Genomic DNA, 16,961 nt, shown 5'->3' with positions numbered 1-16,961 from the left:
GTTAATCCTTAGTTCATCAACCTTTCTTGACAGTGCACACACGTTGCTACGAATCAATGAAGGCAGAGGTGGGCGATTTCCTTTTTTCCTGAGCCGCTGCCGCACGCTTCCTCAGCATCCTCTTTAACGCCGCGTTAGCCTTTGCGTCTGCGGCTTACTTCTCAAGTCCGTGGGTAGATCACTTGTTGTGTTGATCCTTACCCTCACCTGATCTCTTTGGAAGAGTTTGCGTGTGTCTGCACTTTGCTGATTTAGTTTGCTCCCCTATTTAAGTTAACTGCTTTCTGTGTTCAATGTTGGGTCGTTTTGTATTCTAAACTGTGTTTCTCAGCTTGGCTTTGTTCTTTGGTTTTGCATTTTTGCCTGGGTTTCTTTTTTCATTAAATCATTAGACTTTTTGACTCCTATCTGAGCCTTTCCTTGCATCTGGTTCCTCGCCGACCAGCCAACAAGTGATAACTGCATGAGTCACAAATCTGAAGAGTTACTTTGGCTTAAAAAGGAAAAAAAAAACAGCATTTCATTACGTTTTTCAGGTGGAATGTGTGTTGCCAAGCATAGTCAAGGATAAATTTGTCTCCACAGATTACCTAATACAGTGCAGTGAAGTCTATCTGGATATTGTGATTAATCACTTTGAACCAAAGACCAAGAAAGAAACAATTTGACATTTTGACACCAATTTTACATAAAGATGGTTCTCAAACTTTTTTGGTCTCCCCTTAGGTGGAGGAAAAATGTTCACCCCCCCCCCCCCACACACACACACCGCGAAAAAACTGGGACAAAATAAGCCAAATATGTTAGACTTTAATACCATATCAAAATAAGCATTCCTGCTGCTAGAGACTAGAAAAAAAGGATCATTTGCTTTGTAAGAACATTAACATTGAATCTATGTGCAAAAAGAAACAAAAAGTTGTGTTAATGGCTGCAATGTGCCTGCTTTGTGCTACACATCTTTTCAAAATGAGGTTGTAGGTTTGTTTCTGCAACTCTCAAGTTGTGCTCAATATTGAGCCGAGCTCTGTTCTTTGATTTTAAAGGGGCAACAGCAGAAAAGCAGATCTCACAAAGATAGGACGTAGAATGGAAGGAGAATGCCCACAGCCTTCTATTCCATGAGTGGATGCTCCCTCTCCACACCCAGCCAGAATTCAGGAAGTGTCTGTGCTGTACACCTCTTCCTCAGGGTGGAGTCTGACGTGATTTCAATGAACTGATCCTCCTCAGCAGAGCTCAAATCAGCAGGTGCTGCTGCTTTTAACCCTTGTGCTATCTTAGATGACGCCACCCTTACATTGATGTGTTCTCCCTACCATGGCAAAGGTGGATAAAGGTGGAAAGATTTCATGTAATCCATGGAAACCAGTGAGGTTCACAAATCATTGAAGAAAAAAGGTTCAGTGCACTGTCTAGTGGGTCTAGATGACCCAACTCCCAATGGTAAAGTGCCTAGGATAGCACAAGGGTTATTGGATCTCTGCGTTCTAGGGCCACGGTGAGAAAAACATTCTGGAGCATTATTTTTTTTGTTTGTGCCTCACTTACAGGAAAAAAAGTTGAAATTCATCTTTCAACGTTCAACTTTAAGATGAAAGATGTGGAGCATTTTTAAAGCTTTATTACCGGATTGGTTTCAAAAACAAAAACTTCTGAACCTTTTGGCGACTCAAAATTAAATTATTGTTAGTGTTGCTGGCTTTCTGGGGTTCAGTGTCGGTAAAGCTGAGTTTCATATGTAAAATAAGGAGCTCAGAGACACGTTTGGGTGTAGAGGACTGCTAATTTATTCAGCCCTTTTCATTCACATACCCAGAAGTCCATTTGTCACCTTACGTCAATAGCCTGTCATGTGCAGAACACCAATGCGGAAAGTAAACAGTGTTACATACGCCCCCTCCTCCAGATGAAATGTCCCGTTTCAACATAAAACAACAAAGATGAATGAAAATAGTCTGTTATTTTAGCATTAGAATGTTGAAAATGCCAAAAAGTGCACCTCCTCAGACGGAAGCATCACACGTAGAGATCTTGTCTCTGGTGGAGGAGGCTAGAATTGAAGTGGACAGCTGCATGGATACTGATGTCTTCATCGACGGGCTGCAGAGATCCTGCAAGCAGTGATCCAATCGATAAATAAAACATTAATAACATTTGTAACGTTATCAATAAACATTCAGCTAACCTGTTCAAGTTAGTTTAGTCGGTCTGCTCTGCTGCTGCGTGACGTTCACTTGCTGCTGCTCTGAATGCTTCAACTTTAATCTTGTAAATCTACAATTTTTTTTCTCATAAATTTACCATTTTTTTCTCTCGTAATTTTACTTACTTTTTTTGTGGCCCTAAAACTCTGTCGTACTATTGAGCACTATTGTCTGGGAAATATTTGAGAAAGGGTTCTCGCAGAGAAGACATGTACAAAGTGAATGATCCTATAAACAAAGTATAAATAAATACATGAAATCATTCACTTTGTATGTTCTCAAACTCTGGAGCGCGGAGGCAATACCGTTAATGTCTGGGCGGCATTACCATTCTTTTAAGACGTTAAAACTGCCATTAACAACAATAATTACGCCTTCAAATGTCACGGTTAGGATTAGGTTAATGTAAGTGACGTAAGACCAGTGGATATGCAGTTCAGAAGTGCGGTTTGCTTATGTTCAGCAGCGAAAAAGATTCGTGACATTTGTCCCCACCCCCCTCCCCTCCCAGCCTTGTCACACCAGGTGACTCGCGCCCCCCCAGGGAGCTTGATGAGCTTCATCCAGTGTGGGTCCTTGGCAAGATATTTGGCATGTTGCCTGACTGTGTAGCCACAAAGAAGCCCAAGTCTGGGTCTCCCTGTACCGGTCCCCAGCCTGGATAAAATACAGGGTTTTGTCAGGAAGGGCATCCAGGGTGAAAATCTCTGCTGAACCACCTGTGTGAATCAGTGAAACTTAATTTGCTTTGGCGACCCCTAAAGGGATATGCTGAAAGGTGAAGTAAGTAAGAGGGTTTTTGCAAACATACATAACTGTAGTCTTCTGAAAAAGAAAGGGATTTTATATTATGTAATACATTCATATATTGCACCTTTGCTCTTTTCTTCCCTTGTTTGGTTTTCAAGATTAGTTTCAGTAAACCACATTTTATTGTACCTGAATTCCATATAAAGCTGAATTATAATATGAAGCACAGTGAGCTATGAGTTGCTACTGGGGATATTTGTTTGAGCTAAACGCTGAACTTGATAAAATCTCCATCAACACCATCTGTGTCTGACTTCAGCTAATAAACAGTTACAAAAACTTAGTTTGCATAAACATCTATGGCTAAAAGAGCACACCATAAATTTTAATTCTGCCTTAATGATTCACTGAATTTGGTCATTTTTGCACACAAATTTTGCACGAATGTGTTTCTGCATGGGTGACACACTTTGGCTCTTGCAGAGAGAACAAAGCAGCACATTTAGAGGTTGTTTAGGCAAATTTGACCCCCAAAAAATAAAGGATGTAAAATATTCTGTTTTTAAAAAAAATTTAAGCCAAAACTGCATTTTTTCAAATTGTAAATAATTTATAAATTAAGTGATAGCTGCAGTAATATGCATGATTTATATATAGACTGTACATGCACAATAGAAATGTCACTGCTGCACAACACACTCCTGAAACACTAATAGTGTAAAAATCCTTCTTAAAAATGGTGTTTAATTTTCTACCTAAAGCCATGTTTGCAAATCATAGCAATGGCAATTGGCTTTAACTAATCAAAACAATATATAACTCAGTTTAGTTGTAAAGCTACAAAAACAAGCTTCTTATACAGCATAGTAAATTTGTCTGAAGTATGTCAATTGTGCAAACAGACCTTTGTGTCCATAAAAAATGTGCGCAAGATGGATTTAATTAAGACAACAAAAATTCCAAACAGGACAGACAACAATATCTAACATTGGATATGTTGTTTTGCAAGAAAAAAATAAAAAAAATTCTGCAACTATCCACAAATTTTCTTTTTGTTACAAATGCACTAAAGAATGTATGCCAGTTAGAGATATTTCTCTTTCTGAGGCTTTATAACAGTGGGAAAAAGTTTCAAAGTGGAGTGGCTTGTGGGAGGGATTGTTGGGGATGCAAATGTGTGTTTGTGTGTTAGTCAGTCTGTGTACATGCACAAAATCTAAGAATGAGTTCATCTGTGTGTGTGTGTGTGTGTATGTGTTTGCACAGTACTATGCACAAGAGTGGCTGTTTTGCCCATGTGTGCTAATGAGTACTAGACCGGAGATTATGCGTGCGTCTCTAAGGGAACAGGAATCTTTTCCCAGGAGCTGTAATGCCTGAACTGAGGGGGGTACGTGTATACCCTGACCCCCCAGCTTTCGGGGTCTCTGCTGCCTGTCTGAAACCATTTCCTTTCTTTTGGTGGCCCATTTTGGATTCCGCGGGGTGATGTGAATGTGAAGGATGAGGAACATTTGCGTAAAGCTGTAATGCTCTGAAACAAACAGAAAAAGTTGCAATTCCTGGGAAGGGGTCCCAACCCCCACTGCCCCACTCGTTACCCCTGTCTCCCCAATCGACTTCTCATCCACTCCAGCCACCCACCCAAACAATCAACAGACTATGTGCATTTTTTTTGAGGGGGGGATTTTAATAATCAGAGACAATAGAAGCTCACATAAGGGACTATTCTATTATGTTGCTCAGTATTGACATAGTCTTTTGGAGTTAAATGATTGGAGCACAGATTTCTTGTAAGGTTGCAAAATTAAATAAATGATCAGCTTATGGTGGAAAAAGTTATTTTTTTTCTGTGTTAAGAACAACAGAGCAGTCAGAGCCACTGGGAAAGAAATCTTGAAATTGAAGGAAATTTTACATATTCAAGTTCTGGTTGGCATCATTTCCATCAAACCTTTTATTGATTGTTAAAAAAAAAGAATCTGGGAAAAGGGAGAAGCTAAAAGAATTACCAAGTAGAAGAATGAACTGACTTTTGTTTTACAAAGTTAGTTATACTTAAAATATGTCTATGAAGACTCTGATTCATCCAGGTTGATTCCATCATAGTAGTAGGTTTAGGGGCTGTCATCTGGACTTAGTTTTTAAAGTCAGAAGACGTTTCACCTCTTATCCAAAAGGCTTTGTGTCACAAAGAGGTGAAACGTCTTCTGGCTTTAAAAACTAAGTCCAGATGACAGCCCCTAAACCTACTACTATTAAAGTTAAAATGTATTTATTTATGGCGCCTTAACATAACCAAAGTCAAACAAGGCGTTGTGCAGTAAAATCCTCTAAAACAAAAATTTAAAAGTAAAAACAATTTAAAAGTAAGATAGTCAAAAATAAAATGAATACAATAGTAAAACAAGAACACTAATAAAAGCAAGAGAAATTAAAATAATAAAAAGCTTTAGCAGGGCAGAGTCTCATGCTGTGTCAGAATGTTTTTTAAAATGGACAGTGAGGATGCCTGCCGAATGCGCAGTGGTAACTCATTCCACATTTTCAGTGCACATATTGAAAACGCTCAGACCTCTGAGCTTGGTCTTGGACTGTGTTACCTCCACGAGTAGCTGATCAGCCGACCTGAGGCACTGGGTTGGGGTGTTGGGAGGGGGAAGCTCAGAGAAGCATGGCGGTTTTTGAAGTGAGCGTATTTGTGGTCTTATCTTTAGGAGATTGCGGGGTCCAGAAACCAACATTACACTACCTTACAGGGACCTTCTTGCTAACATGTTACTGTGTTCTCAAACAAATTTTAGGTGGATGTGACTTTTAAGACTTGGTTTAAGGTCAGACTTAGAAGGAAGTTGGAGATAAGATCATGATAAGGGGGAGATTAGGCATGCAACCATTAGGGTCAAGGACAGAGTGAGGAAAAGGTAAATGTGTTGCAAATGTGAAATATCACTTAAATGCCATTAAGATAAGATTGTATTTTGTTTACGTTAAGAGCCATTTTCTTCCATGGGATTACTAGTGATGGGCTCATGATTTTAGAGGCTTCTAAGGTTGTGTTGCTCTTCTTTAAGCGGAGTGATTCGAAGCGGTGTGTCTAACCTTGTATCAAAATGTCAATGATGATCACGCGATCAATGACGTTCCAAGCTTTGATTATATTACTCAGTGACTTAATCAAAGTTTCGAACAAAGCTTTGAAAGTCATCGCTATTTTGCTTCGTGCTTCATTCTAAACAAAGCTGTTGATTGTCTCATAGTCCTTCGGTGTGTCACTGTCTCATGGTATTGCAATGCATTTTTTTAGCCAATAACATCTTAACAGATATGACAGATTTGAGTGGTTTGCCACCATACAAGCTATATAACGTGTATTATTATGCATCATAACAGGGGGACTTTTAGTACAGTATTTAAATAAAGCTCAAATCTTGAAATGAACTCTTAACCAACACTTTAACCCTTGTGCTATCTTAGATGACCCCACCCTAACATTGAAGTGTTCTCCCTACCATGACAAAGGTTGATAAAGGTGGAAGGATTTCATGTAATCCATGGAAACCAGTGAAGATCACAAATCATTGAAGAAAAAAGGTTCAGCGCACTGTCTAGTGGGTCTAGATGACCCAACTCCCAATGTTAAAGTGCCTAGGATACCACAAGGGTTACGGGTGCATTTTTTCTTCTTTTCTTTTTACACAAATGTTTGGAAAGTCTCAGTGCTTTATGAAACTTCACTTGCCCACCACTAGGGATGACATAAAACAAGTTTTAATAAATATGTAAAAGTAAAACAGATTTGAAAAACATACATAGCAGGAATTGTTGGTGGAAGACCCAAAATGCAGACCAGACTTGTGGTGGTGACCTAACCATTTAATAAATACATGTAATCATGATAAAACTACGAACTAATGGAGGAACTAAAGCATGACAAAACAGATGACTTGAGACTTAAGGTGTATTCAGACTATAAAATATCCTTTGTTCTGGATCGAGTACTGATCCTTGCGTTTTGATCTTGACTGGCATCAAGTGGACCGTTCTGTTACGGAGCAAAGCTTGTAAACACGTAACTAAAGATCTCTTCAGTCATTGACCTGGAACTGTGAGGACAGGTCAACAAGAGAAAAGAGAAAGATGGACGTGCTACGCTTTACAATCCTTATCAGGACAGTTAACTTATTAAAACTTTATGTTTAGATTACCAGTTTTTTACTTGTTATTTTGATACGGAGGAGGCATGCTGAACGGTGGTTACTGTCAAGGAGACGTGCTGTGTATGCTTTAACTCAGAGGATGCTAACAACTGCAGTGATGAGGAGAAATCGGGTATGAAGGTATGCTGCTAAGAGTTTATGAGATATAGATTGTCAGGAAACCAGTGAGAAGCAATGTGTATCACGCTAAAAGTTGTTTTGGTGAGCCTGCTTTCATCCGAACACATTCAACAAGTTGTTTTGTCTCAATCGTTGTGGTGTTATGGCATTATTTTTAAGAGAAAGCTTTTAGCTTTTAGGATAACATCACAGCAGCGCCACCCGTGTGCCTTGTATAAAGACACAGAAAAGCATGCAAGATGTGTTTTCCGCAGTGTTAAAATAAACGTTCGAACAAGTAAGCAGTTGGACTCTTTTTTTCTCTTTGATAACACAACAATTGCTGCTTTACATTTGTCTGCGGCTCATCTGTTGCTTTATTTCTACTCTCTTTATGTTGGCTACGGTGGTCGTTTTGGTTCAGTGTTTCCACTCCGAGGACAGTTTGTAATCAATCTCAGGAATCTCAGAGTGAACCGAAGCTGAGTCCGATTGGAAACTAATCGAGACCACCTCCAAAGATGGGTCAAAGAGCGATTCCTGGTCCAGGACCAGGGTCCGCTTGAGTGTATTCAGACTGTAAAAAAAATGTGTTCCGGATTATTGGGGTAAACGAACTCTGGTTCACTTAAAGCAAACCAAATGTGTCCAGTTTTACACCCTTAAAGACACTGAATATAATTAACTGGAATGAAGACAGCTGTTGATAATTATCAAATAAAAACAGTTGAGACTGTGACAGGAGAAAAACAAATACGCCTGAAAACAGAACATAAAGAGACAGAGGCATTTTGAAGATAAAACTTATCATTTCACACTTGACATTGTGTGTTTTAGTATTTTTCATCACTATAATCCTCTTGGGTACCCAGGGATAAGAGTGCTTACTATTCACAGTTAAATATAACTTGTAAATGTTGCATTATTAAACTGATAAAGTCATCATTCCTCTGATTATGGAAAGAATTCAGTTTAGAATTAGGAAAACATCTTTTAACTTTATATATTTTTTTTTTATATAAACACAACTACTCTAGATTTACACTAGTACTTATATTTATTGGTTTTATTGGATTTTAATAAAGAAAAAAAAAAACTTTTGCACCTACTTATGATTTTTTTAAAAAGGTCTGTAAAATAAAACAGACTAAATAACAGGAGCAAACCTCCATTCCCACAAACTTCTTAATACAGCCATTGTTACTGACTTCTTCATGATAACATCTAAGCTGTTTGAGTTAAAAATATCCTTTATGTAAAAGTGTCACTTTTTTTTGAACTGAAAGACACCCACTCTTTCCCCTTTTGCTGTCTCTCAAATATCCATAGTAGAATTCAAACACTGATTGCAAGAACCAGTCAGGGATTTGGCATTGCTGTTTCTTGGATAGCACTACGTGTGCGCGCCAGCCTGGAACCTCGCACCTACGAAGAAAAGCCCTGTTGCCAGTGTAGTGCATCCTGCATAGTCATTATTTCAGCCTAAATAGATTAAGCTAATCCAGTTATGTGGTAGTAAGGCGTATCTTGAAGATGAGCGAAAGGCCTGCTGTCCTGCTGTTGCCATGTGGTTTGAAACAAACATTGAGCTGGATTTTGATAAACAAAAGAAGTTGCACCTGTTGGTTTGAATATTCTTCTATGCAATTAAGTTTTTATATTTGAGAAAATCAGGAGTATAAGACATGTTGAAATTACTTTTCCAACTATTCTAAAACTTCATTTTTTTGACAGATTTATTTGGAAACTTTCCCTTCCCTGTAATCTGTTAGGCTGACAGGATTTTGCTCTTTTATGAGTGTAGATTGGAATAATCTACTAATGCATCAAGCATGGAAAGACCTGATTGGTTTGTTTATTATTGTCTGGAACCAAACACCTTCTAGACTTTGGAGAAAGGGGTGTTGGAATTTGGAACCATGCCCTAGTGGTGATTAACTCAAAACCTTTGCCTTTATGAGAAAACAATTGAAATAAATAACAGTTAAAAAAACAGGACATGTTTGCGGCTTCTACTATTCTATTGTAAAGGAGCATAACAGTACAATAATTTAAAAGAATGTTATGAGTATTTCTACTTATGATTAGTTTAGGAGTTGGGAGATAATAAGTGGTTTTAGTTGTCTTTGTGTGACATTTAAAAGCTTTTACCATAGAACGTATGTATTGTTTTCATATGCTTGAACTCTTTAGTTCCTGTAGTTCTAGAATCTCAGTGCTAAACGTATGTTAGAATTATGTCTAAATAATGCAAAATAAAGATTGGAAATTTAAAAAAAAGGAAAAAAAGTTAAAGATTGACCCAGACAGGAATCACAAAGTTGGGAGTCTCCATGCTGACTCATGTCTGTATAACCTCATGCAGTCTGTGTTTTTGTTTATAGCAAGGACTATACAGAGAGATTTATTTATTTATTTATGCAGTAGCATGTGTATCAGTTACTGCTGCAGATGCATAACAGAAAATATGGAGCCTGCGGGCAAAAAAAGGTAAACTGACTAAACATTTTTTGAACAACATAAGTTTGTGCGTAATAAGTATTTTAAGTCTTTTGTGCAAGCTAAAATATTTAAAAAGATTGTGGCTTCTTTTTTTTTAATGCTTTAATTTTACCTTCTAACCCTCTTTCTGTTTGTATGGTTTAACGTTTCCTCTTATCGAAACAAATAACAGGTAAATATTTTATAAGAATAAACCAATTAATAATTAAATGATTAAATAAAAAAAATTATTTTTCTTTTTGTTTGTAAGAAAATTGGTTACAGTTCTGGACTTTTTTACCTTCTATGTTGGTCTATTTATTATTTCCATCGATCTTCCTGTTTTACTAAATCCTATATCTGTTGCTCGATGAAAATTACTAAGTGAGGTGTTTTCGACTAGTAGACATTTTAACCTTTTTTTGTGTCAATTGTTTGCTCTTTTGGTTATTTATAGGTTATGTTGAACGTTTTGTAAGATTCTTTTGTCGCCTGTGAAGTGTGGAAGTCACCAAAGGCATCACATGACACCCACACTGGGTGAAATAAAAAAAACAAGTAGGCTCCTGGAACTATATATACATTAATTTTTGTCTTTTATTTACCTGAAACAAAAACATTTTTACAGATATGACAAATATTGGATTCTTCCACTCCTTGACAAAACAAAACCCTTTTTTCTTTTGGATTATTTTGTTTATGAAGGACCATGTTTTTTATTTATTGGATTCTGCAGGGTTATGCTAATCATTTCTTAGTGGGTTTCAGTGTAACAGTGATGAAATTTGCTAGCTAACCTGGAGCTGCAGATAAGGATGAAAAGAAAAGTTTTTGGTGTTTAAAGACTCTTGCTCTCTCTTGCTGGGAAAATGAAATGATATGTCTACCTGATAAAGAGGAAACAGTTCTCATTGGGTAGATTGGAAATAGGATTAAAATAGTAAAAAATCAAGATTTTATTCAATTTAAATATTTATTTACAACACGTGATCATGACATCTATTTTTTTTAATTTCAGTTTTTTGTATTTCTGAAGTAAAAAAAAAAGCTTCTCTCTTTGTAAAATTCAAAAAACTATTTTAGTAAAATGTTAAATATAAACAGGCAAAGCTGCTTTTGGAATGGAAATGAACCAATTAAAATTAAGTTTGAAATCAAATTATAAACCTGTGAAATGGAACAAAACTGACAATTGTCAGTGAGATCTGAATCCTGAGAATCCTGAATGGTTGGATGTGTAAAACGTGTTGCGTTTTGTGCAGACATATTTAGCCGTGGATGATTTTTTCCTCATTCGTCTGAACTGATAGCAGCGTCCTAACAAAGCAATGCTTTTGTTTTTGACTTCCCGCCTGCAGCCAGAGGAGTTGGAGGCTCTTCATTCCCACACGTTCCGGCTGAAGACTTTCAAGAAGTCCAAGCAGTGCAGTGTCTGCAAACAAACTATCATCCAGGATGGACTCATCTGCAGAGGTAACTGAGACCGATATTTAGGGTGTAACTTCTTAGCCTAGCTACGTTTTTATATAGACTTGAAGTTGTTTATTGCAAATACCTATTGTCTGAGCATTACTGGATTATCTTACTGTGTTGCATTTGCTCTGATCAAACTAATAAAATGAGTGTTGTTAGTAATCTTATAGCCTGATCATCATTATTTTATAAAGGGATTCTCAGCAGGACCATTTATTTAAATATATAATTTATCCACTGATAGAAACGCTTACATGATGCATTTACTGTCAGAATTTGATCTGTCAAAAGACACTTTGAAACTAGGAAATAGATTCACTCTCCAAACACTGCTCACTTGTATTTCCTCATATAGTTCAAAGCAGCAGAAGGATTCTCAAAATAACCACTAGGGCAATGAAAGCAATATCTGTTACAACATCCATCAGCGTTCTAAATAGGAGGTCATCAAAGTCAGCCTGGTGTCAGCTTAGTGATGGCCTTTATTCATTTAAGTGATAGAGGAGGGCAAAAGATTCTCTAAGAAGGTTAAAGGTTAACAGCTTCTCAATTTCCTTAATGGTGTTTATTGGAAAGGATTTATGGGTAACTCTTGAGGGACATACTGTCATAAATGTTGTTAGGAACCACAGAGAATAAAAGATGAAAATGAGGCCCCTTTTCTGTTTGGTTTCAATAAAATGTTAAATCAGAGGTAAAGTTCTCATGTTTACCAGTACTTTGTACTTGCATTGTTCTTTTGATCCGGTGCAGGTGGAACTTTGGGTCCTTAGGTCCGAGGTCTGATCTAAACCGTTAAACAATCGTAGAAAAGCAACTGAGATTCCAAAATAGATTATAACACTGTTATTTAAAAATAAAAAAGTATTTTAACCTATTTTAAAGGGTTCAACGAAATTTGATCGGATATGATTTCAGTAATCTAGGCTCATCACATTGTTGTGGAAATGTCTGTTTCCAGACAGATAATATCAAAAGAAACCATGCGGAAATGGATGGATGTGTGGTTTTGGTACAACAAAGCGGTGTGTCACTCTTTAAACATGGTACACATGGTACAGGCTGTTTTTCTCTCAGAAAAGAAGAGAATCCCTTTCACATTGTAAATAGGAGAATATTCGTATTTGTGCCATTTTTCGTTGCTTTTTATTCTTGATGATGTGATTTCCATGATAAAGTCCGTAGAAAAAGAACAAAATACAAACACATAACTTAGGTATTGTGGTAGAGTGGTATTAGTTTCTCACAGATGAAGGAATCTGCTCTCTTATGTTCTAATTTAAACCTACTGTTTAGCTTACTGCCTATTCCATAAAGCACGATTTGTTTTAGCTAATGCTGTAAAAACACATAAAAATTGCACTACCTCATCCTTGATATATTCAAATCTTTAAATGTTGTTTGTGTGGCTGCTGCTGTCAGTGATGGTCTTCCTAAATGATCTGCAGCAGTGAAACCACACAGTCTCTTAGGTAGTGTCATAAACTGCTCGGCTCAGCAAGTGGAACCGTCTTTTGGAAGTGATTTGTAGAAAAAGTAAGCTGTCATGACAAGACTGCACTGCACTATATGCTGATTTAATTTACTTCAGTGTAATTTTCCCTCCCCAGATGTATCATGGTTCTCTCACACAAGATTTACGATGAAAATGCTCTGCAAAGAGAGCAACTTTGTTCTAAATGATTAATAAAGCAAACCTTACTAACCATTTAGGAATAACAATAGGAATGAATAAAAAGTAATAATACTTTAGTAATAGAACAATATTTTAAAAGCCATACATCTGCATAAAAATGCAAACCTACAAAAGTAACTAAAAATATGAATGCAGTGTGTTTCAGTTTATTCTAGTGTTAACATTTATTTAACAGATAGGCTATGTTTTAAAAAATGTATGAACACCATTGTTAGTCTAAGGATCTTTTCAACTGCATGCATTTATTTAAGACACTCAGAAATGTGATTTTCTTCTTCCACTTCTTTGTCTGTCCTGCTTGATGCAGGGAGCCCTTTGTTACAGTCTCTAGACTTAAGCCACCTGAAGGACAAACAGCTGATTAATGCCATTAACTCCAGCTCTGCTCTCTGCTCTTCCTCATTCTAATCCATTCTGCTCCACTGTTGGCTGCACTGTCGGCTCATATCTGTTAGCCCTGCCAATCCCATTCACTGACCTTAAATTGATCTAGGACAGGGGTACCCACACTTTTTTGGCGTGCAAAAGCTACTTTTGAGGAGACGTGCTCCAAAGGATCTACCTATAGATCTATCAATACTTAGACAATATTTTTTGAGTAAAATGCTAAATTAATCATGGCCTGGAATTATGCACCAAAGTCACTTAATTCAAGTTCAAAGCTGACAACTTCTACTAAATAGATTAAGCCTAAAAGGTGTGTGTGTGTGTGTGGGGATGTCTACCGTCACATTGTTCGACGTAAGGAGCACCCCTGATCTCAGACATCTTTTGCCAAAAATGTAACCAGTGTGACTCAGTAATACATACCTGTACTGAACAGCGCAGGTGAAGTTTTCCAGATTTCTTGTTTTTCTTGCAAGATAATCAAGTATAAATTACATATGTGTACAAATAAACAAGAATTAATGGCAAATCCATTCACATTTTAGTTTCATAAAGTTCAGCCCACTGTTGTTTTTCCACATCAAAATAATCCAAATGGAACATTATAACAACATTCAACCTCAATACAGGGTCACGTCTTTGAGGAACCCAAAGTGTTTACACACATTAAACTGTAATGGCTTGTCACAACTTTTTGTTGCCATCACAAGTGTTACCCGCTGTGTTCATTTTGTTGTTTTTACATTATTTTGAAATAAATATACCAATATGAATAAAATTAATTGATTTTATTTTGAAGCGATTTTATAAAGCATAGTTTAATTCGATTATCCACTTGATTCAGACAGATCGATCTGATTGGATCGCAATTCCTCTATTAAGTTAATAAACTGTTACACCGCTAAAACTAAGGTTAGGAACCACTATTGGTAGAATACAGACATTGTCCAAACTTCATCACAGAGATGTTTCCTTTCACACCTGATGTTATCATTGCATTAGCAGGGCATGACCGATATTTAGTTTCGGTAAGTTTATTTGTAAGTGGTAGGTTTGCCTAGGCCTTCATAGAAAAACACATTTTTTTACATTTAGTTCATTTTATGACACCTACTGAAAAGAATAGTGATATTTCATCTGCTTGTAATAATTTAATCTTCATGAGTATAAACTCTATTATCACTGAGGGGATTGGGAAACAGGCTGAAGGTGGGCTAACAAGAAAAATTGTCTATTTTTTTTAAACCAAAAAGTAAAAAATACAACAAAAAAAAAAGAAGGAATTTGTTAAGATTTGTGATAACTGTAAGAAATCCTTTTGATAAAACTCAAAAGTAGTAAAAAGTAGTAAAACAAAAGAAGTAAAAACAAAAGTTTTTGGTTACATCTTTAACTTAGATTTTGCACTTTACTTACATATTCTTTCACTCCCTGATGCACTACTTCTTTTTGTGCAAAAAAAAACCAAACAAATTTTTTGATCAAGTAATTTCATTTTTAATGAATAAACCCTTACATCATGAATGAGACAGGATCCTAGTACGATTCCCTCCTGTAACCTCTCCCTTCCCTCGCTCTTGTTTACTAACATTCTCTGGTCACATGCTCCTATAATGACAGGAGCCCTTGAACTTCCTCTCTCTTTAACAGTTGCCAGGATACAAGGTGTTTCTTTGACAAAAGCCTGTTGACGCAGGTCGGGACTGCAGTTTTCCACAAAAAAAACAGTCCTCCCTGTGGTTGTGTATTTTTGGAGAACGGGCCCTCAGGGTAGGGGCTGGCTTTCATTTCTATGTAGGACAGTTTGCAGACAAGGCCAGAACAATGGAGCACACAGAGCACTGATGTGCCCTTAAAGAGAAAAGTAAAAAAAAGGTCAATATAGTAGAAAAAAACATGAGCACATGTTTTTGGTTTAGTAAAAATTGGCTCTGAGGTGAAGGTAAAAATCCTTCTGCTTTTCCTCTTATTTAGTACTCAACAGTAAAGACCCCCTTCACCTAAAAATTATAATAATAAGGCTATAAAAATAACAGAGAGCCATGTTTTAAGTCAAACTACAAAGGTTTAGAGATTCTTTCATTACATGAGGGTTGGAGTTCTTTGTCCTGTGATCTTCAAAGTCTGCCAGAGACACTCCACAATAGCAGGTGTGTGACTTACAGAGAGAGAGTGAAGATTATCACGGCTCTGTTCTGGACCGCTTAGCTCAGGCTGGTGGTATGCAGCAAATCTCAAAAAGGGGAAAACATACAGAAGAAAGAAAGAGTTGACAATAATTGACATGAAGGTTTAAACATTCTTACAGCATGAAAACGTGTTCTGGCAGTAACGTCTTTGTCCAGAATTAAACTAAATAAGGAGACGTTTTATTTTCTAATAAAAAATAGCCACAATTCTTTGTGGATGCTTGCTTAAAATTCAATTTGGTGAGTAGATAAAAGACCATTGGATTGCTGTGGATGATGTTTTGGAGACATACAATTTTTACTTATCAGAAAACTTTGAAAAAGCAACTAATATAAGTAGAAGTTTCAAACTATAAAGAAGTTTATGTGCCTAATTCAACAAGTGCTTTAAGGCTTTTTTTCTTTTAAATTTACTTAAATGGGAAGCATGTTAGTCTAAAGAGGAAACATTTCTGGTAAGGAATCACCTGAACAGTTCTTGCAGCAAGACTGCCACCTGCTGGTAGGATTTTAAAACAGCAACACGTAAAGTTGGACCAACTTTTTCAAAAGTTGTACAGACTGTTTTAGAACTACTTATTTGTTTTTCAAAATTAATTTGCATTTATTTATTTTTACATTTAATGCAAATGTGATTTATAAACAAGTAAAAGCAGTTTGCAAAATACATATATTCTTCTTTTAGTCATTAGTTTACCTTTTTTTCAACCTTTTTTGAAAAATGTTGATCCTGGAGGTGGTTTTGCTGTATTTCCTTTTTTAAATCTTTGCTTTAGTAAATTTGTGTTGTAGAAATATTAGTCTTACATACCAATAGTAAGCAACAATTTTTCCTATTTAAATTACATTTTAGAAATAACACTTTTGTTGTCAGAAAGTCTACGGTATTTAAAAAGTTAGTTTAAATATGGATAAAAAAAATAGTCAAAAATGGTATTTTAATTTGAGAAACACATGTAATTTGTCTTATTTAATTGTCTTATTTAATAGGTTTTATATGAATATTGGAGTCTACCCTTAAACGGTTAGTCTGTACATAAACTGTTTTTCTTACCAATTACTTTTTTCTACTTTAGCAACTTTTAAAATGAATATTTCTACTTTATTATTTTTCAGTAAACATATTTACAACCTCTAGCTACCAACATCTGGTTTCTACCTCTCTTTTCCTTTTCTTTTCTGATACATTTAGAAATGTTGACATTTTTCTATGCAAAGATGTTTTGCACATTTTTACACACATTTCTTTTTAAATGTAAAAAACAAAACAAAAAGTCTAGTACATTCTAGGAAGAAGACATAAAAATATTGCCTAGCACAGCAAAACGTAACTGCATACATTATGACAGAAATATTAAGTAATTTATTTTAATTTTTACATTTTATTTTTCATGGCAAACCCGCAAGAATCTAAAAGTACATCCTTGCATGACAAAAATGTGAACCTTTGCAACCACCA

The 16,961-nt window shown here is 36.2% G+C and overlaps 1 protein-coding gene across 14 annotated transcripts in view; it reads left to right on the top strand.

The window, feature by feature from the left end:
• The window catches only part of LOC101155555 (tensin-1), a 172,530-nt gene that overhangs the window by 53,624 nt on the left and 101,945 nt on the right, over positions 1-16,961 (top strand). For all 14 annotated transcript variants that reach the window (XR_002292726.2, XM_020712927.2, XM_020712931.2 and 11 more), the window contains exon 2: positions 11,116-11,230. Coding sequence is in view for 13 of the 14 variants with exons in the window: in XM_020712927.2 (XP_020568586.1) it covers positions 11,116-11,230 (115 nt within the window). In the remaining variant the exon portion in view is untranslated. The remainder of the gene's footprint in view (positions 1-11,115; positions 11,231-16,961) is intronic.

Source organism: Oryzias latipes, chromosome 21, assembly GCF_002234675.1.
Source record: "Oryzias latipes chromosome 21, ASM223467v1".
Lineage (NCBI taxonomy): Eukaryota > Metazoa > Chordata > Actinopteri > Beloniformes > Adrianichthyidae > Oryzias > Oryzias latipes.
The sequence above is the reverse complement of the archived record's forward strand: the minus strand, read 5'-3'. Positions and strand labels throughout refer to the sequence as shown.